Raw genomic sequence first — 26,872 nt, forward strand, 5'->3', positions numbered from 1 at the left:
GCCGTATTCTTTCACGTAGTTTCGGTGATCGCTCAGCAGGAACAACGCAGCCAGTCTCCCTGGTCTGTCTCGATTCGGTTCTAAGCCAAGTCTTTGCTGGTCGTAGGGTATTGAAGCATCGTTCCATAGCCACAGTTTCCGTGGAATAGTACTCAAAATATTTTGTGCTTCTATAATGCTAGAGAAAAGATTCTTGCCCTAGTGAAACAGATCTGCGACCTATAAACCACTTAATTTAGAGTCAGAGACACACTTTCTCCTCGATCAGTTGTACTGCGGGTGCAGCTGAATGGCAATGGCCTTAAAACCGTGAAGCTTTTAAAACAACTCGGTGTTTTTATGGAAGTTCAGTGCGCTACTTTTGCACATATTCAGGGGATGTAGCTTGTTCAGAGCAAGCGCTGGAACACTTTCAGGGGAAACTGAATACTTAACGCAGACGGGAGTGATTCGATATACGGTAATACGACCGAACGTCATCAGCACTTCGTCTCAATTTATGTCAAATTTTTTCTTTCGAATTTTTACTTACGAGCCAAAAGTCAAAATTTAATTTCTACCTCCGGTCCCCCTGCAGGAGCAGCCTGTGCTTCTACAAGTAATTCCACACTCATCGTGTCTCGTTCACTTAGGTCTGCACTCAGATGGTCGATAACCCATGCCGTGTGTTCACCCACCGACTTACATTGCAGGACATCCACAACGGGTACCACAACTCTAGAGACCTCGCTACTACTATTCTGCGAAGAGAAGATAAACTACACCTACGTTGTCTTTAACATGTGGATAACTGAAAACCACTTTCTGTTACTTGGTAAGTAATTATATCTGATTAACTTTTTACAGATTCATACACGTCATGTAGTAATACGCTTATTCTCCTGTTCTTCATCAGCAGCATAACAAGTACCGTCTGCCTGCCACCATTAACTCTACAGTCGACTGCCTTTCATCTGAAAACAGAACATGCCCTGCTCGAAAGCTGCCTTTGAGGTGTAGGGATGTGTCTTTCTTTCTTTAATTTGATAAAAATTATATCTACAAATTCCTATACGAAATGTAGTGCATCTACACAGATGGGTTACTGCTGCTACGATGGCAGCTTATCAACATTTAAGTGAGTCTGAACGCGGTGTTATAGTCGGCGCACCAGCGATGGGACACAGCAACTCCGAGGTAGCGATGAAGTGGGCATTTTACTGGACGACCATTTCAGTGGTGTACCTACAATTTCAGGATACAGGAAAACATCAAATCTCCAACGTCGCTGCGGTCTAAAAAACATCCTGCAAGAACAGGAGCATCAACGACTGAAGAGAATCGTTCGACGTGACAGAAGTGCAATCCTTCCGCAAATTTCTGCAGATTGCAGTGCTGGGCCATCGACAAGTGTCGGCGTGGCAACCACTCAACGAAAAATCATCGAAAAGGGGTTTCGGATCCGAAGACCCACTCGTGTACCCTTGATGACTGCACGACACAAAGCTTTACGACCGTCACCACCATCACTGGACTGTTGATGATTGGAAACGCGTTGGCTGGTCGGACGAATCTCCTTCCACATTGTACCGAGTGGATGGACGTGTACGGGTGTGGATACAACCACATCAATCAATGGACCCTGAATTTCAGCAGGGGACTGTTCAAGCTGGTGGAGGCGCTGTACTGGTGTAGCTGGAGTGATGTGGGACCCGTGACACGTCTAGATACGACCCTGAGAGGTGACAAGTACGTAACCATCCTGTCTGATCACATGCGTCCATTCACGTCCGTTGTGCACAACGACGGATTTTGGGAATTCCAGCAGGACAATGCGACATCCCGCTCGTCCAGAGATACTACAGAGTGGCTCCAGGAACACTCTTCTGATTTTAAACACTTCCGCCGGCTGTCAAACTTGCAGCATACTGTTCAGAGGAGATCTCCAGCCCCTCTTATTCTTCCGGATTTGTGGACATCCCTGCAGGATTCATGGTGTCAGTTCCCTCCAGCACTACTTCAGATATTAGGCGAGTCCATACCTCGTCGTGTTGCGGCACTTGTGCATAAAATATGTCGACTTGAACAGCAAATATTAAGTGTGTCTTTAGGGTTACATCTACACCTTTTCCTGAAACTGCTCCTCTATCTTTATTCTTTTCTAATGGGACTGTAGGGCAAGAATTATTCGGACTGCATTTATTACATGCTGCATAAGTAATCAATGTAACTGGAGATCCATAGTCAATTCCCGCAGTGAAATTATGTGTCAGTTGGTATCTTTATAATCGCAAGATACACATTCTTTTGTGGCTGTTCTTTTCCCTGCAATAACGTGTCTCTTACATCTTCCAACGTGATAAACGTTCTGTTACTGTGTTCATATTGTAAAAATGTGCAAACTGATTAAATCCTGAACTTAACTACTGATCTACTTAACAGAAACAAAGTGGTCCTCATGTGTTAATGCTCCTGTTGATGAAATGATCCCTGTCCGTTGACGATTTTCGTAGCAAACTGATCCTGAAATGAAAATATCTCACTTGTTTTGCAAGTAGTGGCGACTACTCGCTCATAAATTATTTTGCAGAAAGCTTCGTCCATTTCGCGCTCAGGTGAACGCCAAGTCAAGTTACAAATGTTGTTTACATTGGTGCTCAGGTGTACTCAGAATACGTTACATTTCGTTTGAAAGAAGTGTGCGCAAGTTGAGAAAATGGTCTACTCCATTATTGTGCATTAGCTATAAAGTCATCAATTGAGGGAAATAATTACATTCATTGCTTTATTTTTTATCGTTGTTCTGCACAAAATCTCGTGAGACTTATTGTGATTACGTCGAAGCAATGTCTTTTTCTGCTTTTCATACACGCAGCTGTTGGTCTGAGAGTACCCAGCACGCTATGTAGCACCTGTTGGAGTGTCTTCCAGCACTCATGACGTCGTATCGTGACTATGTGGGAGGCGGCTGAGAGCACACTTGGTGCACTCCGTACGTGTCAGCAACAAACCCAGTGACAACTCAGGGCCAGACCGCTCACAGAAGGTACCTCCATGTTACTTTAACAAAATGTCTGTTAAGTCACCCAAAATCACGATAATCGATGCGGCATGTCGTGGTGTGGAAAACGTTAATAATACCTCCAACTTGCTCACAGTCCAAAGAATAACTATACTCGAGTCCACGAATGTGCCGCTTTCACAAAGAACGTATATTCTGTTACAATACAGTGAAAGAAAATAAAGCCAAGATGTTTATCTAAAACTACGTATCGTAGATTCTCGGATTACATGACAAAGACTAACAAACATTTGTCACGAATATCGACATTGCAATTTAAACAGATGTGTCCGTAGTAACATGTCAAACAGAAAAATCATAATCGAAATTTGTTTTACTGTGCTAGAAAAGAAACATTAAAATACAGTAATCATTACATGTATAATGCATTACGAAAATATCAATAGGTAAACATTGTGTTATGCAAGAGTACAATAGTGATTTCTGCAGAGTGCGTGTTTCTATGTACTCGAGTAAATGCGCCGAAGTATACAGGCTAAAGGAAAGGAACAATGTGTTGCTGCATTCTCTGTTGTCTGTCAGTAACAAAAAAAAAAGATAAAGCAAATGAAAATGTGTCCACAAAACCTTAATCTATGCACGTGCCAGTTACTTATAATTACCCCAAATGCGAAATTTAAGTGTTATCAAGAAGAGTACTTAATACTTATGAACAACTAAAGGCAACGTGCAGAATAAAAATAATTAAGAAATTATCTCTTTCCCATGAAGTCGATTAAATGTGGGTGAAAAGTAATGATAAATGATATTATTCTGTGAATGAGAAGAAAATCGATTAGTGGAAGCAAAGTCACAAATGTCATCAAAGCAAGTAAATCGTAATAAGCGTCTTCAATCCTTCAGGTTGTTATTCCCAAAGAAAAAAAGGCATATGTTTGAAAGAAAGTGTTTATCTTTAAGTAAATTCATAGTTTTGTCTTACAGCTTTGTAACACCTTATCGCAAACCATTAGAAGTTCTAGAATGAGAGTTTAATTCTGCAGCGGAGTGTGCGCCGATATCAAACTTCCTGGCAGAGTAAAACTATGTGCCGGACCGAGACTCCAACTCGGGACCTTTGCCTTTCGCGTGCAAGTGCTCTACCATCTGAGCTGCCCAAGCACGACTCACGCCCCGTCCTCACAGCTTTACTTCCGTCAGTACCTCGTCTCCTACCTTCCAAACTTCACAGAAGCTCTCCTTCGAAAGGCAAAGGTCCTGAGTTCGAGTCTCTGTCAGGCACACAGTTTTTATCTGCTCGCAAGTTTCATTAGAAATTCTATTCATCAGAGAAACACACCAAAACACAATCATCAAAACATGCTACAAAGGTTAAATCATCTCGTAATACCTAACACTCCCAAACATCAGTGTGCCACACTTCATATTATAAATCATAAACGTCTGCATAATAATCGTGAAAAGTTCGCTATCCTCACTTCCTATTATCTCACCATATCTTTGTTGCAAAAATCCATAAATCATTGCTACACATGCTCCATCTAAAATTAATCCTTAAGTCTTCACATACGACACAGAGTAAAATTCTTACAGTCAATGAAGAAATCCTGGTTATAGCTCAGGATTGGAGTATCCCAGTGGAAGACGAAGAAATTAAATACCTTCTCCGATAGTTGACAGTACGTGTGATAGCTGTGCAAATACACATTGTCTACCTGTTTTATCAGTACTATCTGGAATCCGTTATTGCATACTTCTGTACCTTAACCTGTAAGAGAAAATGTATTAGCTCGGGCGAAATTCTATGTTATTGTTTCACATGTTGCTTTTATCTTTTGTGATGCGTTTGTCTTTGGCGAAGGAGTCGTTACTGTCTTCTTTTACGTAACTTTTGCTTTTAAAATGATGTATTGTAAAAATCGGGGTCAGTTATGTTAGAACACGGAATGGTATATACTCTGTAACAATCATGACACAGTGAAAATAAACATCCGAAATGGCTTGTGCTGTATGAGATAAAAATGTTATTGTCATGTACACATACATGTCAATGAAAGAAAATTTGCAGAAAAAGTTTAATTTCTACCTACAAACGGTTGACGTCATAAGGAAACGAAGTGTTATGTATCGTTGTGGTGTTGTCCTCAATAAGGAGTACAAAGTCAAACAATTACACAGTGAACGGTTTTGTATTGGTGATGTGATGAAGACCTCTCGAAGCTTTCGTTCTGAGTGTTTCAAGATGTCCTACGTTAGGAAGTGGGATTCGTCGATTCCGAAATGGTTCGTTATAAAGCAATGCAAATTTCTGAGACCTGTTCTTTGCTTTACAAGACAGTGGGCGTGATTGAACTAAAACCTTTTGTCCAACTTCTAATTTTTTAGTGTGACTTACCTTCTGTTGTAGGGTTTTTCTCTTCTCAGCTGCCTCTTTTGTATTAACTGTTGCAGTGTCTGTCAGTTTACGATGACGTAGACGTTGTGACTTGGGGAAAGACACAAGTTCTTTTATTTTGTCTGGCTGATTTTTATCCTTCAAAATTAAATGTGGCGAGAGCAAAGTTGTATCAATAGCGATTGAATTAGTGGTGATCTGAAAAATCTGTCCAATGGAGTGTGTTGTTTGGTTCGTCTGTTGCTGCTTCACGACTGTCTTCCTTGGCTTTGATTGTCTGCGAAACGTCGAAATTTAATTCTGCATTTGTCGGTGGCAAAAGACGTGTCAGTGAAAAATGATGTGCACCATTCTGTATTCTTTGTGTATGAAAATGTTCCCATCTGTTAATTTCCTATTCGTGTATTGAAATGCTCTGCTGAAAGTGTAATCCATCTTCATAGTCCGAAATGCCATCATGTTCTGTTAAAAACCCATACCCAGCATAACTTGATTTCTTACAAGTGGAAGGATCCAAAAATTTGCATAAATTTTCTGGCTGTGAACAATAAATTTTAAGTGTGTGTGTGTGTGTGTGTGTGTGTGTGTGTGTGTGTGTGAGTGGTTTTTACATCTATTCTTTTTCCCGAAACTACTCCTCTAACTTTAGTCCTTTGTAATGGGATTGTACAGCAAGAATTATTCGCATTGTGTTTATTGCCCGATGCATCACTAATCGATGTAACTGGAGACCGATAGTCAGTCAGTGCGGTGAAATTATGTAAGTCAGTTGGTATGCTTCTAATCGCATGATGCACATTCTTTTGTGGCTGTTCTTTTCCCTGCAATAACGTGTCTCTTATGTGTTCCAACGTGATGATATGTTGTTTTACTGTATTGATACCGTAAAAACTGTAAACTGATTAAATCCTGAACTTTACTATTAATCTCTTTAATAAAAACAAAGTGGTCCCCGTGTGTTAATGGTCTGCAAGTAATGCTGTTTGTGAAATGTTCCCTGTCCGTTGATAATTTTCGTAGCAAACAGATCCTGAAATGGAAACATCTCACCTCGTAATGTAATTGCTTGGAAACACACTGCTTGGCTGCCCTCTGCGCTCCAGTTGCATATTTCTGACTCCAGTTGCTGAGGGCCCAGTGCAATGCTCCAGACAGCGAGCAAACTGTTTTACACACACCACTGAGTGAGACACTGCTTTGAATAAAAATGGCTTGGACCGAGGATGTGGTGAAATGTGCCTTTAGCAAAATGTTTTTACATTATCAGATATGTTATTACCCGTATGCAGTTCATATTACAACATTTATTAATATTGTCAAAGGAAGACACCGGTACCAAAATCTTACTCTCACAAACGTCAGTGAAATAATTGACAGACATGAAAAAACCCTCACCGTGAAAATTAAACAATCTTTAATGAAAAATCTCAATTTCCTTGATGTTGCTGTCTAATTCAACAATGAAACTAATGTAACTAGCGCGACTGCAGTGCCACTAAATAAAAAAATGTTACCTTCATTGCTCTTCATACTCTTTTCTGATACCCTTACACCTCATTTCATTCTGAACCGTTAATCGTATCTCTCTCCTCTGTTTCACAGCATTCAAACACAGAGCACTTTACTCAAACGCAGGCGCTCTTAACTTTACGCCTGCACTGCCCAGAGTCCCCTGCTCGGCGTCTCAACTCACAACTACCATCCTGACGCTGGAACTCCAGCGCCCCTCTCTCTCCCCGGCAGCGACGACAAACACGTGGACACCCTCCAGCGACGCAGCTGCTCCTCCCTTCTTCCGCTTGGTAGGCAAACAGACCTGGTTAGACACTGTTCATATGGGACCCTGCTGCCTCAAATGCTGTCTCCTGTTCCTTACCAGCAGGTTAATGAGCGCCACGTCGCTGCCGCCATTTATTCTGATATCGACCGCATTTTTTAATTTTTTTTTTTTGCCAAGGAAAGATGCCCAAATGAAGAGAAATAAGTACTTCCTTCTAGCACTGGATAAGTAATGACATGTGGTTAACATTTTTTGATATTACTCTCTGCAACGTCAAAGGCTATTGTCTACAGCTTCCTATTTGGAATGTGGTAACAGGGGGTACTCTCCTGTTCTTTATCAGCATTTAACGGACGCCTTTCAGTCTACTCTGCCGATGACTGCATTTTATCTGCAAATGGAAGATGCCCTCCTCGAACAATCTTTTTGAGAACATCTTTTTTATAACAAATTACATCTGGTTAACGTTTTAAACATTACATTCTGCTGCCTCAAATGTTTTCTACAGAGCCCCACATGAATTGTAGTAATAGCACTGTTCTTTTCCAGCACGTTATGAATGTCTTTTGGCTGCCACCATTTCCTCTGTCAACAACTGTGTTTTATTTGCTAAGTGAAGACGCCCTGCCCAAAAGCACGCTATGAAACGTACAGAAATCAGTACCTCCTCCTTTCATTTGGTAAGTGATTACATCTGGTTTAGACTTTCAATATTACGTTCCACATATTGAAAATGTTACAATTGTCGTAACGATAATGGAAAAGAAAAACGTTGTAATTTTGTGTCGCGTCACCAAGACCTCAGTGAGTGTGTCTGCAGTTTCTTTGCCTCAGTCTGTCATCAACTGGAGGCCGCGGCAGGCGCCTCTTGCCGACACACTGTGGTGACGTCACAACACCACCGCCCACACACGCTGGCCCCGCAATCGAGTGAGCCTGGCCTTGTTGCCTCTCACCGGAACAACAAATCAACACTTTGAAGTCTGGGACTCAGTATGACACACTAGCACGCCAGACTGGGGTCTTCTGTCGTTTTTTAAAAAAAAATCACAATTTACGAACGGTTACAGATAAATCGTTGCACTTTGTCCGTTTCACCCCTGTACATTAAACTTTAAAATGAAGTAACGCGTTATAGTAAAAAACTCCGCTTAAATTTACACTGTTATCGCAAGTTTATAGCTGAAACAAAGAAAATAAAGTTTTTACAGTAGGGTTTATTATAGGTAGAATGAATATTGGACTTGTTTATGTTTTATAAAAACAAACTGAAACGCGTTTATTAAAAAATATCCCAATACACAACTAATTACAATTTTTTATAAATAATTTGTATACGTAAATGGCTTTCGTGTTGTAATGGTTCTTTATTTAACTGACCATTACGGCACTCCAACTCCAGTTGTCGATACCAGTAATATCTTACTACTTTTCTGCCAAGTAACAGACATATTTTTGTGACAATATTCACATTTTTTTTATTAATGTATAGCTACTCTGATGTATCGATATATTACAGTGATATGGTTCTTGTGTGTATTCTTTTCTGTGAGACTGTCATAATCTTTGACTTAATTGTAACCATTTTGGCGCGAATGCGCACAGAGCAGTCTTTGTTTCGCTTTGGCAGAAGTTATTTCGCTTTATAAAAGAGCAGTCAAGTCTTGTATTTCGTTAAAGTGGAAATGAAGTATACGAAGATTGATACAAAACTGTTTTCTTGATTTGACAATTAAGAAGAAGTATATGTGAATTTACAAGAAGTTTAATAAAAATGTGGATCGTGAACACCAAGTCAAAAATTACTTCTACCATACCATTATTCTGATCTGGGATTGTTTGATCGTCAAGAATTTCCGCAAAAACGCATTTGTTACGTCTTCAAATATTGCTAAAACACAGATCTGGAACTTCTAGCAGTCAAAGTGGAATCACCCTAGAATCAACAAGATGAGCCATAACGACTTGGACGAAATCTACGTGGGAATCCATTCAGGGTAAGTGCCAAATTAATGACTCTTTTTGCAGTGACCTCATTATTTCCATTCTGACGATACCATCCAAAGTGAATAACTTTGATGATGCCCGATAAAGATAACATATGCTGCGTGAGCAACATTATTAATCTGATTTCTAACTTACTTTGCAAGTGCTGGTATATTGTTAGAGCGTGAAACGATTCAAAGCATTCTGCCTTGCACAGCGCAACATCACACACTGAACATCAGTATGTTGTTTCTTTCCGTTTCGACTCTCCAGTTTCTTTTTTAACTTTGTCACCACACGCTTTACACCATCTTCACGGCCTCGCTTTGCTGACAGTTGGAGGAATTTTTCTTCCAAAATGTCGCCCAGTTAGTCTGTCGCCTGCAGTCGAAGGCTTCGCCCATACTTGTTCCTTTCCAGCCACCGTGGCCAGTGTTTCTCCAGTTAACACACATGAGTTTATCTGGAGGACATGGCTGCCTGTATAGCATTTTATACATGACTGTTTACTATTCCCCAAATGAAAATTCTGTAGATAAGTAAGTCGTATCTAGGACTTGCCAACATGTTTTGTATTATTTACTGTCTGATATGTCACGTGAACGAATTATTTTTTTGAGTGATGTAGTGGCAATTACTAATTATTCTTACAAGTATCAAATAATTCAAAATGTAATTCACGCTTTACTTCAATCCTGTAGGCGACATTTGTAACTAATTTCCGACCACCGGGTTTTGCAAGGTTCAGCCGCCACTCACTCGCGTTACGGAAGAAACGTCTGCGGTTAACCCACGATTTGTACCGACCAATGAAATGTATATTCACCGATGTTATGTGGAGGAGGTTACAATTTAATTTTCGTTATCCTCTGCCAATTATTTTGGGACGAGGTAGACCTTTTGCTTTCACAATTACAGTGTCACAGTCGAAGAAGCCGACAGGGGCTGCGTCGTAATCCTGCACAGTTACTCACACCCCCCTGTGGTGTGGAGTCTGTCAGGCCTCGAAGCCGACACTGGCGAGGCGTGCGTGCAGTGAGTGCGTGTGGCGGCGCGCCGCTCAGCTGCGGCTTCCGTGTCCAGACCTGCAGTCAGGTTTTGCAGGGCGCCACAGAAGGGTGTCGCACCTTCTGAGTCGATGGCTGAAAAATCTTTCCCTTGGAGCTCTCTTGTTTGATGCGGAGGGAGTGCAGAGGTTTAGAGAGGTGACCACATTCGCAGCTCCTGTAACAATTCGTCCTCCCGGCTGTTTTTCTACATCCTTTAGTTACTGTGTTCGTGAAGAGTTACTCAGTGAAAAAGGCGCAAAATCTGCATTACGAAACTCTGCACTTGGCCGGTGGCCACCCGAGCGAGAAGCAGAAGGCGTACTTCTGCGCATGCGCGGGCGTATCGAATCCGTTTGCTGACTGACGCTGGCACCCTTTCTGCCTCCAGACGGCTGTCGCGCTGGAACTGTACCGTACGTTTTTGACAGTTCGGTCACTCTCTTACTAGTAACTGGTTCCAGAACAGAGGAGCGTTCCGTTCGGACAGCTAGGCCCACAAATTTAATTACCATCAATGTTCATGTCCACCGCAAGATACAGTGACTGTCACAATGTATCTGTGAAAATATATCATTTTAGATGTTTCAAACAGGTAAATCAAGTCTAAACATGAAGATCAACAATATTCAGGGCCAACATTTTAATCAGAGTAATTTGTTTTGCAGACAAATGACATATACAAATTACACTGAAATCGGCCTCCTCTCTCGCAGGCGAATTGTTTGACGTACTGACTAGCCTCTAATTCGCATCGTGTAGCGTGTGCTTCCCATATACATATTTACCAAAAGATGTGGGAAATCCCGATTAAAAAAAATAGTCCGATCGTGCATATGTAACTTCAGTCCCGGATGGCGCGTAAATATTTAAGCGCAATGTCTCAGCGACAGAACATGCAATTGCACGTCTGCTGGGATAAAGTTGGACGTTTTCAGGTGTAAACCCATCCCTTAAAAGAACTGCCGTAGCGTTGTTTATTTCTGCATCGATAGTAATGACAGCTTGAAAGCCAGCTGATGTCCCTACAGCTGCCGTTGAGACTTGGTGCAAAAATAAAACATCAAACGTGACATCTTGTATTAAATCATCTAGCGCACTAATTGTAACAGAGGTTGTTATCGAAGTAATGTTTAGTGTTAGTACATCGTGGGCTGCCATTAGATAGATGTAGCGCGCTCTGACATAACTGCGAAATTGCTGCGAGAGCGGCTGAAAATATCTTTGTAATACCGGGACATTAAATGGCAGCCGGACGCTCGCGTCTGCGATCTTCACCGATTTATAAACTGTTGAGTACAACTGTAGCTCTAATCGCTAAACAGTGTTACACATTTTATGCAGGAAGTGATCGTCCTGACTCAGTTTCAGCCCCGCTATCGTGTGGCCGGTCTTTTGTCCGCCGCCGTGGTCGGACCGCCCCTACCGCCTGCTCCCGCCCCGCCGCTGCTTCTGCGCATGCGCGGCCCTCTGCCGGATTCGCTGCCCGCATTCTGCGTCGCTCCCCCACCTGCGAGTTTCCCATCGGCGACTGCGCCGGCCGTTTGCGCGGGCTGTCTGACGCCACCTGTTGCTGTTTGCACGTGAATAACAGTGTCGTAAGCGTTTCTGCCTTACAGACAAGACCGAATGTTTACACGGGCTTTCGTTACGTAGAGAGTAATGCAACATGTTACAGATACGTTGCTCTTTCCAGAAACAACTGTTTCTTTGGCGTCATTTTTATCGATGAAATTCGGATCTCGGAAATTCCTTTGTTATCTCGTGATGTGGCGTGCGGAGACGCGCACTTAAATGGAAACCAGCGCCGTAAACTCATCGCTGTGAAACTGGGCTTGAAACGCATTTGGTCGGTACACACCTGTCTGAAGCGTATTTCACAATGCTCTTCAACTTCTTCCACTGATACCCGCGCTGTTGGTGCTGCAGAGGAAAGGAAAGCTGAAGGCTGTTTCTCGTCGCTCTTGCTAAGCACAATAATATTCCCAACTTATTTTCTATTTATGGTTACGGTCGTATTCGGTAACACTGTAACGGTCTTGGCATAGCTGATTCCCCGTTCTACCCTAACAGATTCGAAAAGTTCGGGTCTATTTGTCACTTGCAAGTCTAAGATGCTGTCTTCACGACTCGTTTCTCAGATTGATGGCCCGAGGTAGTTTTTGAGTAAAGCACTTGGATCAGTTTCTCACGATTCCCTGGCCCTGCCGTCAGTCTCGGCCACCTATGTCGCCCACTGCAGAGGTGGCAGGTTAAAGGTTCCACCTAAAACTGTAACATGGCGAGGAAATGCACGCCAGATGTTCTCCGGGTTTCTTACTTTCCATTCAGAGCTCTTAATAGACGAGTAGTTCAAAGAAATTTCTAGCATCGCTACTGCAACAGGAAAAGGCCGGAACAGCTGTGGCACTCAAACTACCCTCCGCCACACACCAGAATGTATCTGTGAAATTATCATTCCAGACTTTCCGAATCCCTAAATTATTTCAGAAAGGCGTTATCTTGTGAATTTTGGAGCAGTTTTGACACAAAGCGGGATGCGTTACATTTTATCTTCATTTGCACTATAAATACGGTAGCAGATCTGGTGCAGTTATTGTTTACAAGTCTCAAGATAAAGATTTACAATATTCAGGACCAATATTTTAAATTGAGTTATCTGTTTTGCAGATAAATGGTATGTATAAATTACATTGAAAACGACCTCCTCTCTCGCAGGCGAATTGTTTGATGTACCGGCTAGCCTGGATTTCGCATCGTGTAGCGTGTGCTTCGCATACTTTGGTACAAAATTTTATTTCTAGACTTTTCTGTCGCACTGGACTGAGATTTACATATTTCGATATCAAAATAAATTTTAGCCATTTCTCAGATACCAACCACACACTTAGAAGCACTAGTTTAAATAAATGCGAACACGTTTCAAAATATATGACGTCCGTTTCGACAGCGGATGTCTGGCGTGAGTGCTATTGTGTTTGACGATGCGAAGAACACAGGTGGAGTTCTGGGCTGTTTTCCGTCTGCTGACGCGTGCCATACCGTTCCAAAGTGCCGTAATAGCAGAGTGCAACAGGTGAACGGCGTTAGGCGCGATCCGAATTTTGGGGAGTCACCGTTTTTTTAGGACGCTCTAGCGCGGTCACCACTCGCCGTCAGAAAATCACTGCTGATTGCTGCATGTTGTAGAAGAGTTTGTCCAATTTAATTTTGTGTTGGGTTTTGAACTTTGAGAAACACGTAGTCTTTGTGAAATAAATGAAAATCTGAGAAAAGTCGGAAAATTTTGAGGCTTTCGTTGTGAACTCCACATACTACAAGGCAGGAAGCACGAAATTTGGTTTTAGGAGCCCAAAACATGTGATTATGGAATCGCTGAGAAAAGATGTACTGCAGTTTGTTACCAATTGGTATTTTTGGTCATTGCACGTAGCGTCGCTCTGGATAGTTACTGCTAGATATTTTACGGTAGGTAACTTACTGTTTCCAGCAATTTGTGATCAGCAGTGTAATTGTACAGTAGTGGATTTCTTTTCCTGTGTATGCAGAGTGTATTACATTTATTTATGTTGAGGATCAACTGGCAGAGCCTGAAGTATTCATCAATGCCGTGGAGGTCACTCACCAAGTCAATACTGTCTCCTGGCGCCGCTGCTTCCTCACAGAGAATGTTGAGGAGCTTCCGCGTGTAACGCCGCCACATGAGGGCCACAGAAGCTCTTGTTCAGAATGCAGTCTGCCGCTTTGGTCACACATGCACGCACGGGGATGCCAAGTCTAATTGTATCACAGCAGACAGGGGAATGAATGTTCGAAGTGTGGTCTGCTTCCAAAGCATCTACAGAGACGCAAAAGTGTAATTTGGCGAAACTGCCGTATAATTCCAGTGATGGCTGCATGTCCCACGTGATTGAGTATAATTCCCTGAGAGATGGTAGTTTGTTCTGTAAGAGCAGCAAGGGAGGTGTTTAGGAGTCTAATGATTTTAGGTGGTTCTTCAATTCTCTTTATTTGAAGGTGAGCTGCCAAGAAGGCTGCAGATGGTGTGAGCATGATGTGGTGTGAGCACTGCTACCAATGTGACATTACAATTAAACACGAAAAGTACTTGTGCGGTGCAAGCACGTAAGTGAATTCAGTGTGAGATCGCAAGTGAAGATACATTCTAACTGAACAGCTTATATGGCAGTAATATGAGAATGGTGCAGTTCGCAGTGATGTAATGTAGCAACATAAGACACTGCTAGCAAATAGTTTGCAGTAATTAGGTAATGTAGGAGACTGGTGAAAAGAACTAACATTAACGCACAACAACCGGTATTCTCGCATTTGTGTCTTGGAAGAGATTGGGTGTTTACATTTCGAAATACAGGCGGTTGTGAGAGACGTCGGCTGTATTCTTGTAAGCTGTTTCAATACTGTATGTGGGACGAGAAACACAAGACAGAGAGGGAGAGAGAAGTGGAGTTTATGAATGATGGAGTATTTGTCAATTGTTGCTGAGCTTTTGCAGAAATTGGTTGTGAAATGTTTTACAGAGTGAATTGTGAAAAGTAAGGTTTGTCACGTTGGTTTACAGATATCTCCTGTTGTTGCAGTAGTTGTGTTACTGGAGTAATTGTGTGGACTGCAAAAGGTAGAAATGAATAGAGAAAGCGATCTTTTTTTTTCAATTTTTTATTTTAATATCATGTAGAATGAAGTGCAGGATGCCATTTCCTCTAGTGGCGCGTATTAACTCTGTGTTAGCATCCTGACGATCTCCTGATGGTTGCACAGCCTGGCTAAGTCCAGGGCGGTGTTCCCACTATTAGTCCTCACCCCCCTGTCGGCTCCGGCCTGCAGCAACGCAGCCGCCGCTTCTGCCTGGCCCCAACATGCCGCCAAGTGCAGCGGCGTCTGCCCCCACCGATCCCTGGCGTTGGGGTCGGACGCCGCAGAGAGCAGCAGCCGCACCACAGCCGCGTCGCCTCTGTCTGCAGCGCAGTGCAGGGCGGTCCACCCATCCCCGTCCCTCGCCCCCACGTCCGCCCCAGCCGCGAGCAACAGCCGCACCTCCTCCACCGCCCCCTCCTCAGCCGCCTCTATCAGCCTCCCGCCTCGCTCTGCATCAGAAAGGCTCCTGCACAAAACATCGACACACTTACTCTCTACTATCGAGACACGCACACCAAATGAAAGAAACTGTCACAGCCGCAAAACTGCCAACAATTCTGAATACACTTCTTCCGAGCAGCAAGTCACAAATCTAGAAATCTCGCTTCTGCGATACGGGTTAACCAGCGTATTACAGACAGATCCACAGCACTAGCCCATAATCAAAAACTTCAGCCATCTCCCATTAAAAATAGGTGCACTCCATCTCCTAACAAATTCATTTGGTTTTCCTCATAATTCACTCCACAGATCCGCCTCCTTTCACCTCGGCATGCAGCTGCTACCCAATCCTTCATCTACATTCAAACACACCCCAAAACTACCTTCTCTGGGTACCAATTCCTTCTGTCACTTAGGAAGAAAACACTAGAAACTAAACGTATCTGTAAGTACTGAAATACAATTTCCTCACCAGACAGCTAAGTGATTCAGACCAGTAACATGGAAATTTCCTGACATACCGACAAAAGATATAAAAGTCACTCCTTCGTACACAATAAGTTGGTCGACATATTTCAAATACAACAAGGCCACCAGGTCGACTCTCCCTCACACACACACACACACACACACACACACACACACACACAAACTACCCGCTGCATAATAATCGTCACATGTGCTCATATAATCATGCATGCAACAAGAGATACATCCACTGGAACATTCATTTCCATCTACTTACAAACTTTGCAACCCACCATATGGTCTGTGGCAGGCGGCATCCTGCACAACTACTATATTCAGTCATGTTAACTTTGTGCAACTTTTTGCATTTTCTGAAAATTCTGGACACAAAATAAGTTACACACCACTACAGAAGGCGTAAAACTTTACATTTATACTTAAAAAGGTCTAAGTAAACTTCAAGTGTACACCAGCTACGCTGCTTCCGAGTAAAATTTCTCTTTCAGTAGTAGTACAAACACTTAAACCGTAACTTTAGACCAGTCTCAAAAAAGTACTGTATTTCCTGTATCTAATGCAATGCATAAATTAGATCATGCCAGAAAGAAATCAGGTGCCTGTAAGAAATACAAACAGAGTGTTGATTCATTATCGCATGTTCACTTACAAATACCAAAATACTTGTATAGATCTGGCATTGCTGAACTTTAACCAATGTCGCGGGAACCTCTCCCCACAGTTGAAGGCTAATCCCAAGCGAGAGAGCCAGTAAGAAGCTCCAAAGACAAGTGAAATACCATCTAGAAACTACAGACCTAATAAAACTGCTGCATTCAGTGCAAAATAATCAATATAGGTGGAGCAGCAACCATATGAAACAATAGTAGTAACTGGTACATATAAAAAGTTCTCAACTGACTGCAGTCATCTGCTTTTTCCGTTCCGCTCCCAAGTAGAGCGAGGGAGAAACGACTGCCTGTATGCCTCTGTACGAGCGACAACGCCTCTCACCCTATCTTCACACGCCTTGTCTCAAGTGTACATTGCCACAACTAGAATTGTTCTGCAGTCAGCGTCAAAAAACAGTTCTCTAAATTTTCTCAACAATTCCTCGAAAAGAATTTCGCCTCCCCTCCAGTGATTCCGATTCGAGTTCCTGAAGCTTCTGCACAATACCTCTGCGTCACTCGAAACTACCGGTAGCAAATCTAGCAGCTCAGCTCTCAGTCCTATAGCTGTCTTCCTTTAATTATACCTGTTGCCGATACCAAACACTCTAGCAGTACTCGAGAACAGGTCGCACCAGCGGCCTACATGCAGCCTCATCTACAGGCCAACCACACATTCCTAAAATTCTCCCAACAAACTAAAGTCGACCTCCCGCCTTCCCTACCGCAGTCCTCTCAACCTCGTTGCATTTCGTATCACTTTGCGAACTTTCGCTCAGACATTTAAGCGACGCCTCTGTGTCTAGCGGAACACCTCTACTGCTGTACCTCAACATTACATGTCTGTTTTTCCTACTCACCTGCATCAACTTACGTTTCTATACATTTACAGATGACTGCCATTCGTCACACCAACTAGAAATTTTGTCCAACTCGCCTTGTGTCCTTCTACACTCACTCACGACGACATCTTACTGTACACTAGGGGACAATTAGCAAACAGCTGCAGATACCTGTCCACCAGACCATTTATGTATACGGACAGCAACAGCGGTCCCATCACCCTTTTCTGGAGAACTCCTGCCTCTGGCGAACACTCGCCACAGAGGACAACATACTGGGTTCTGTCACTTAAGAGCTGAGGTCCACTCACATACATGGGAACCTATTCCATACATTTCTATCTTCTTCAACGGTCAACAGTAATCCACCGTGTGAAATGCTCTGTGGACACGTACGAATATGTTATTCAGAGATGATCGACAAGCGCACCACATCACAGGAAAATCTGCACAATGCAAAGAATTGCGATCTTTGGGGTAAAAATGGCTCAGTCACCTCTGTTGCAATCACGGATTGTATTAAAGAGTCGGCACAGAGAGAACTGGGGGCTAATGTTGCCAGTCTCAAAAAGAAAGGATTGTAGTTTACACACAAGTCAGCCTTGCCGCTATTGGACGCATCAGAAAGGCGACCGAAAATAAACCACGCGGTTTGCCAGAGCCGCCAAGAAAGTGCACTACGAAATTTGGAGTATAAATCCATCATTGCAAGCAGCTTCTCAAAATAGGTAATTTGATCAACCATAGGGACGTTTGCATGGCTAAAAACTAGTGCTGACATTACACAAATAAGTTGTTGGCGTAAAAACAAAAAAATTATTTTCCTTGGAAGAAAGCTGTTTAGCGTAAGACACTGCATGATATGCGATTTACTTGCAACAGACCTCTAAGTAAAGGAAACATCCCTCTAGAGAGAAGTGATGACTGACTGGCGATGCAAATACTTGATACAAGTCAGGAAATTAACAGAACTCTTTTCTATCGACGAAACTTGGGTGGTGAACCAACGACATTCCTCTTAGAAGACGGTGACAGGGTCGTGACATTGGCACCAAAATGGACAATATGAGAGTGGAAGCAACAGCGGTGAATGTTGTATCCAATACTTGGTTTATTTATTAGTCTACATCAATGTCGTCTTCACTAAGATATTTCCCATTACATATTATACATTTATTCCAGTGGTTCTTCCAATGCTTAAAACGATTCTGGAACAATCCTTACAGTAGCGTTTAGTTCTCTCAGACGTGCAGTTTGAATCTCATCTCTTATGTAAAAGACAGCTCTTTAAGGTTTGTCTTTATTTTTGGGAACAAATGTCACACATGGAGCGAACGTGGGGCCAAGGACATCACTACAGTATTGTTTCTAGCCAAACATGCACAAGCACGCAACGAACTGTGAGCAGGTGCGTTACCGCAGTGCAGAAACAATGAACTGCTCCGCCACAAAGCGGGACACCTTTCCGTGTTGCTTCAAGCCATCGGGGTTGAGCTGGTGAGAAGTACTGCATACTGGCCGTTTCATCTTGGGACAAGGAGTCGTTGTGCACTGTACTGTCAAAACCGAAGATTACTGTCAGAAACATAACATTCACAATTCACTGGTCTCGGCCATATGTCACCGAGACGATTGAGTGTTAATTTACGCATCGTTTGGTTTGACTCTCAGTTCGTCTTCTATTATGAACTTCTCGTCATCCTCATCTTCTTCTAAAGGTTTATACCAGTCGTAAACACCTATTTCACTCGTAGTATACTCACCAAAAGCAGTATATAATATTTCTAAAACCACGATGCATTTTAATCCGTTCTCATAGCAAATTTTAGTACAAATACTCATCTGACTCAAATGGATTTCTTTCTACGGGGAGCACTAAAAGATAGAGTCTGTCATGAACCCCAGGTATGTCAGATGATGCGCGCCAGATCACACAACGACGTATCATCCAATGTAGCTTGTCCAGTTCATCTCCCTCTCTCAAACAGCCATTCCAAATGTGCCTAGCAGTCGATGGTGTGCAATTTGACTATATTGTTAATTAAAATGTAAAAACACTCTTCACTAAGGAAAGTATTTAGTCTGTGGATGACAAGGCATCAGTTATTTTGAATAAATGTTTAGCTTATTTAAAATCTATTCCGTCTACGTACAATTTCGAGTAGTCTCTGATTTGTAATTGACAGCAGCTCTTTTGCGCTGTAGAACCACCCGGGTGCTTCCAGGCAGAGACAGGCTGAGCTGACAGAAGGTCATGGGATAGCGATATCTACACATACAGATGGCAGCAGTATCGCGTATACAAGGTACAAAAGGGCAGCGCGTTGGCGCCGCTGTCACCTCTACTGAGGTGGCTCCTGGGAAAGGGTTTCCGACGTCTTGATGGCCGCACGACAGGTTTTAACAGACGTCGATTGCGGAATGATAGAGTTTGCCTATGACTTGATATTTTTAAAATGTACAGTATCCGATGTATCGACACAAAATAAAATACCGTTATCTGCTCCCCATGTATCGAGAAAAGGATTGATATATCAGCGCAAAATCATCAACGTGCCTGCCTATAAAAACATGGGTTGCACGTTGTAAGTACACTCCCCGTTTTAGAGCTGTTCGTTGGAGTATTGATTTATTATTGGATACTCTGTACATCAACAAGCTGTCCCCCTCAGAGCAAGAACTGAAAAGAAAACGACGGATGTCCACGCCTCCCGACAACCACCGTGCAAGCTGCGGTAATTTCATGTAAGTGGCACACTGAAAGGTGTCTCGTGGGTCCATCGTTCGGTTTCGTCACGTATCGGATTTGTCCGCAACACTTCACGTCGACTTCCCTGCTTTTTTGTTTCAGCAAATGCCAGCGACCCTGCAGCTGTAGCGCCAGAACTGGGTCGTGAATCTAAACGTTTGCCATTTCTGTTGGTAGCTCTGGGCGCCGATTACGCCAGCAGTTCCCTCAGTCCACTGCAGCGACCAGTTTTGTCGTTTACATTTTTGTTCATTTTCAACGTCTGTTTTTGAAGAATGTCGATGTGAAGAAAGAGCACACTAGTTTCGATAAAAATTGTGTAACGCAACTGGTGTCCTGTTTCCTCGCATTTGATATTCCATTCAAACCGCCCCTCCCCCCGGGGCAATGGGTGTCACATATACTTGCCTCACATAATCAAAATTAAACACTGGACCTGATGAAAGTTCAAAAAGCGACAACACTCCTTTACACAGTGAAAGTAAAATTGTGCCTCAGTACAAATTCAAAAAAGCAACTTCAATATTTTCCGAAAACTGTGAAAAAAATCTAAATTAGAGAGACTGTCTTTAGTTGCCGTGGCGAGGAGACGTATTTCTAGTGATGCAGAATGTTGTCTGAATAATACACCACTGGCCATTAAAATTGCTAAACCACGAAGATGAAGTGCTACAGACGCGACATTTAACCGACAGGAAGAAGATGCTGTGACATGCAAATGATTAGCTTTTCAGAGCATTGACACAAGGTTGGCGCCGGTGGAGACACCTACAACGTGCTGACATGAGGAAAGTTTCCAACCGATTTCTCATACACAAACAGCAGTAGACTGGCGTTGCCTGGTGAAACGTTGTTGTGATGCCTCGTCTAAGGAGGAGAAATGCGTACCATCACGTTTTCAACTTTGATAAAGGTCGGATTGCAGCCTATCGCGATTGCGGTTTATCGTATCGCGACATTGCTGCTCGCGTTGGTCGAGATCCATTGACTGTTAGCAGAATATGGAATCGGTGGGTTCAGGAGGGTAATACGGAACGCCGTGCTGGATTCCAACGGCCTCTTATCACTAGCAGTCGAGGTGACAGCCATCTTATCCGCATGGCTGTAAGGGATCGTGCAGCCACGTCTCGATCCCTGCGTCAACAGATGGGGACGTTTGCAAGAGAACGACCATCTGCACGAACAGTTCGACGACGTTTCCAGCAGCAAGGACTATCAGCTCGGAAACATGGCTGCTGTTACCCTTGACGCTGCATCACAAAATGGCTCTGAGCACTATGGGACTTAACTTCTGAGGTCATCAGTCGCCTAGAACTTCCAACTAAGTATACCTAACTAACCTAAGGACATCACACACATCCATGCCCGAGGCAGGATTCGAACCTGCGACCGTAGCAGTCGCTCGGCTCCAGACTGTAGCGCCTAGAACCGCACGGCCACCGCGGCCGGCGTGTTTGCATCCCAAACATTTCCCCACTTCTTACCTTTCCAAGTCTTGCATGTCATCTTGGCGTTCTATATTTTTCTGCTTTGTTTCACATTCTCTACGGAGCATACGGATTTTGATATCAGCATGTGCTGCATTATTAATACTATTATCCTGGACACTAAGTATACAATTCGACACTGTCGATGTTTTCAGTGTGCATGTAGCACATGTAGGTGTGTGTCATCTTATGTGTAGCGTTTTTAAAATTTTTTTACTTGTAGGTATGTACTTCCTGCGCTAAATTACGCGTTATTACCCGCATGATTTGTATGCACGAAAATTGAAAAATTTCTGTTTGTTGCCTGCCCCTGATATAATTTCAACACTAATTCTCTGTGTCTTCCATGACTGCGAGTGGAAATGGGTGTGCTTCTGTTGCCTGCCTGAGGTGCAGCAGGGTTTTAAATGTTCACTGGATTCCAAAGTCGATCAAATCTGCAGCTGATTATCTTGGTCAATCAAAGCAGAAAGTACTTGAATCTCTATACAGGAGGGAATCAACATCTACATCTACGTGTTTACTCTGCAATTCACACTGAAGTGCCTGGCAGAGGGTTCGATGAACCTGTTTCATACCATTTCTCTACCATTCCACTCTCAAATGCCGCGTAGGAAAAAGGAACACCTCAATCTTTCCATTGGAGCTCTTGATTTCTCTTATTTTATTATGTTGATCATTTCGCCCTACATAGGTGGATGTCAACAAAATATTTTCCATCGGAAGAGAAAGCTGGCAACTGAAATTTCGTAAACAGATCTCGCCGCAAAGAGGACAGCCTTTGTTACAGCGACTGCCACACCAACTCGCGCATCATATCAGTGACACTCTCACCCATATTGCGCGATAACGCGAAACGAACTGCCCTTCTTTGCACTTTTTAGCTGTCCTCCGCCAATCGTACCTGGTAAGGATCCCACACCGTGCAGCAATATTCCAGCAGAGGACGTACAAGTGTAATGTAGGCTCTCTTTGGTAGGTTTGTCGCACCTTCTAAGTTTCTGCCAACAAAGCGCAGTCTTTGTTTCGCCTTCCCCACAATATTATCTGTGTGATCTTTCCAATTTAAGTTGCTCGTAATTGTAATTCCTAGGTATTTAGTCGAATTGACAGCCCTTAAATTTGTGCGATTTATCGTATACCCAAAATTTAGCGGATTCCTCTTAGTACCCATGTCGATGACCTCGCACTTTTCTTTGTTTGGTGCAAACTGACACTTCCCGCATCATACAGAAATTCTCTCTAGATCATTTTGTAATCGGAATTGATCGTCTGATGATTTTACTAGACGGTAAATTACAGCGTCATCTGCAAACAATCTAAGGGGGCAGCTCAGATTATCACCTAGATCATTTATGTAAATAAGGAACAGCAGAGGGCCTATGACACTACCTTGCGGAACGCCGTATATGACTTCTATTCTACTCGATGATTTGCCGTCTATCAGAATGAACTGTGACATCTCTGCGAGGAAATCAAGAATCCAGTCACACAACAGAGACGATACTTCATACGTATCAAATTTGATTAATACTGGATGTATACATGGACAAGGAAAAAAATTCCCGGATTTTCCCCGGATTTCCCGCTTAAAAATACACTTTCTCCCGCGTGAAAACACTTTTTCCGTCTTACGTGACAGTATATTTTCCCTCGGAAGTGCAAAACTTATCAATCCTTTGAATGGTTATGGTTTTGGACATGGGCTTAGAATTTCCTGGCACTTTAGAAACCGAAACTCAGGGAAAAAGTCACATTTTGGAAATATCTTTGATGTGCAGCAACATGTACATTGCACACATTGGAATTCCACCAAACACCGCATGTTACTTTCCGAATCACTGAAATCGAGATTGCGATGCGCTTTTGTAAGCCAGCCACAGCTCATGTCACGTGATCTCGCCAGCTCATGACAGCGAGTATTCAGGGCATAGGGCGCGTGACGTAGTCAGCCAATAGCAACACCCCTGTTAAGCAGCAGTAACACACGAGTTAACGGCTTACATTAACATACATAGTGTTGCTACAAGAAAAGCAAAGCTTCCACACATAATATTGGTCACAAAGGTTAATAAGCTGCAAGAGAAGCTAATCTTTCGAGATAATGTTGATTTTTTGCGCGTGTTACACTTTAAGACACATCACACAAATGTGGCAGTAAAATTTTTAATAATGACATAAATGTCTGATCTTCAGGGTTCGAAATTCTTCTACATTGTTTGTCATTAAAGAGTTGATTTTTAAATGGAGTCAAACACTCTGTGATTTAAGAATTTCATGGTACATCCTCGCGCATAGTCCAACTTACGTTAAAAGATATTTACTTTGAAATTAACGCTTTTCAAACCAACATTCGCAATATTTTTCCACGACCTGCTGGAAACAGGTTCGTTCCAGCAGCTGCCGGAGAGCGCCGGGTAAGAGGCGCCCCGCGCTTGCGCAGCTAACATGACGTAGGAAGCCCGTATGTACGTACGTGTAAAACATTAAAAGATCTTACATTACGTTGTAAAAGCAGTAAGACGTCACAGGGTACTCCAAGAGATCAGAATTTCGTGAACCATACTAAAATGTGCACATTTAAACTGCTACTTAAAGCGCACATTCGTATGTCCAGATTCAGATGTAAATTTTCTTGGAGTACCAGTGCTGCATTATCTCATGTTTGGTTCATTATTATGGAATAATGCCATACGTGCTAGAAGATGAAAACTTGCACTTGAAATGCAGCGACCAGTTGAAACTAGCCAGTACTGTGGAATTAAAAATTTCGTTTCAAATACACTGGATGCCTCTGCAGAAAAGGTTAATAAAGGCCAAATTTCTTTAGCAAACAGACAAAAATAACTTCATTGTTCTGCAAGGCGATTGGTGCTTGATGTCAGAAACGTGGAAACAAAATAAAATCTGAAACTAATAATGTATATCAGCCTTCAGTAATTATGTGAATGTATTTTAATTCACTTGATACCTCCCGGCCAAAGATATCCGTTTTGCTTTCATGTGACGCGAGAGTAAACGAAGGAGAAACAGCAAAATCACTGAACGTCAACACGGGCCACGTGGTGACTGCCCACTGTAGTTCAGACTTCTCTGCGCATCAGCCTCGCATCTACGATATTTGCGAACCGGTCAACACCAAAAAAATCGAATTTTCAAAAGTACCCTAGGGCATCTTGTAAAACACATCATTCTGAAAAATTTGAAACAAAAACATACGTGTTCGAGAAAATATAAGACATGTTATATGGTCTGAAGTGTGCCGAACCGCAGTGCCACGCCTCTTCATACAGCATTCTCCTATCGCACGTCACTGTATTTCACTCTGTGGAATTGAAACGGGTATATTTTGTAAGCGATGACAAACTATATTCAGGACTGTGGAAATAGAAATGTCCTGTGGTGCCTCTCCTGCTCCCAGTCAGCCAGTTTGACAGCCTGCCCCTCTTTATTTTTTTAAAAAAACTCGCCATTAATAGTGGATGGGATTATTTGTAATCGGGAGAACAAGAACTCTTCAGAAAATTTGGACTCTTTATTGCCTAATAGCTAATAACTTCCTGTTTTGTGTGACAAAAGTAAAATATAGGATGCATAAAACCAATATAGATAAGAGACAAGCAAGAAAGTATACATTTCAATACTTACCTCCTAGCATTTTTTCTCTCTAATCTGGCTACAGCTTTAAATGGCGTGCTTTTGCTTTCTGCACATGAATCTATTACCTCACCAAAGTTCGCCAAACTTTTTGCTGCATGAAAAATCGAAATTTCGTTATCTAATACTGAAAAAGCTGTTAATACAAATTATACCCAAGATTGGTGTTTTCTGGATCTGATCACGTCTATTTTGTCGCTGGATGCTAAATAAAACAAAACAGGCCTTTCTAATATTGTAGCAAATTTTGTAACACACACACCAAATTAGCGAGACTGTTTTGACACAAATGGTCATTTTTAAAACACGATAGAATATAATTCACTAAGTACCAATATCAAATGCCTATTAGGCCTACAACAAGCAAAAAGCTTTATGTTAGGAAATAGTTTCACATTTTATTGATGCGCACCAGTTTCTCAAGCATGAGATCGGAAAGTAGTATTACGAAATTCTTATATAAATTTGGAATAGTCTCGTCCTTCCATAATTTGTGTGATGTCCCCGTTTATTCTGCTTTCTCGTTCTAACAATCTTGTCATCACCAATTCTGTGGACATTCCTGCTACTGTCAAAATTTGTTCGCAGATTAACTTCAGTAACCCTGCCAGAAACACCGGTTTAGTTACCCCGTGATTGTTCTGCCATTAGGCGTTGTTACAAATTCGTACGAAACGTTTTCTGCGTTACTTCCGAATCAGAACTTAAGCGGCTGCTAGCCGGGGACTGTACAACTGGACCTTACTAGTGTAGCAATCTGGGCAGAAAGTTTCTGTCAAAATTTCATTTTCTTGGATACAACGAGAAGATAATACGTAATCTTACCCACTTGTCATTCCTGCAGTCGTTTATTTCCGTTCTGGTAGGCTGAATCTACGGATTTCGCTACGAATTATAAGAAAGCTGAACATTCGAAAACCCAATCAACCACATAATCAGACAGCGACTGGCATTTATCCGTTCGGCTTTACTCCGCTCAGCTCGTACGGCCCCATCCCCTTTTGTCTGCAGAAAGTTTATTTTCTAGATGCGATTAGGATTCTCCTGACAGAGACATCACGTACACTATGCACGCATTCAAAAATCAACTTACGATTCATTCAGAAATGAACTTAAAATGTTTTCAGAAACCAACAAGGATGCGCTTCAAAATCATATAAATGATCGATAGATCAACGTGCGCTGGATGCTAGGCGCTTTGTGAAACAAGTTTTTTTCCTTGAGAATATGAATTTGGCGCCCCCTTTTCCTGGTACCATCTAGCTGCTTGCTGCGACTGCTTGCACAGCGGAGAGCCACATTCCTGTAGCCAGAAGTGGGAGAATCTGCTTCTCAAACGCGACTCAACTGCGCATGCGCATGAGCTCGCTCGTAACTGCTAACACGAATGTAATGTAAACAGTTGTGACTTCACGGTCATCGGAGGGAATTTGTTGTTACGAAGTATTGCACAGCCTTCCCAAAGCTGTTGACACGTTTTGCTGTTGGCAGACGCTTGCATGAGGACTCTGTGTCGTCGTCGTATGTGGCGCATTTCTTTTGCATTTTAAGTTATTTTGTTTTTTTTTCTCTCGTTAAGTTTCATTGTTGCAGTATTATTCTGCAGTTGCGGGATACAGTAATATCATTTGTTCTAACGGTTCTTGCCAGTCAAAATTACAGAAATTTAACTGAAAACTAAAACAATGAAAAATTC

The 26,872-nt window shown here is 42.5% G+C and overlaps 1 protein-coding gene across 2 annotated transcripts in view; it reads right to left on the minus strand.

Annotated features, from left to right (window-relative positions):
- Window positions 1–14,906: 14,906 nt before the first annotated feature.
- The window catches only part of LOC124719962 (poly [ADP-ribose] polymerase tankyrase-like), a 74,669-nt gene continuing 62,703 nt past the window's right edge, over window positions 14,907–26,872 (minus strand). For both annotated transcript variants that reach the window (XM_047245176.1, XM_047245177.1), the window contains exon 4: window positions 14,907–15,330. In XM_047245176.1, coding sequence (XP_047101132.1) covers window positions 14,943–15,330 — 388 coding nt within the window. In that variant the 3' untranslated portion in view covers window positions 14,907–14,942. The remainder of the gene's footprint in view (window positions 15,331–26,872) is intronic.

This window comes from Schistocerca piceifrons, chromosome 11, assembly GCF_021461385.2.
Source record: "Schistocerca piceifrons isolate TAMUIC-IGC-003096 chromosome 11, iqSchPice1.1, whole genome shotgun sequence".
Classification (NCBI taxonomy): domain Eukaryota; kingdom Metazoa; phylum Arthropoda; class Insecta; order Orthoptera; family Acrididae; genus Schistocerca; species Schistocerca piceifrons.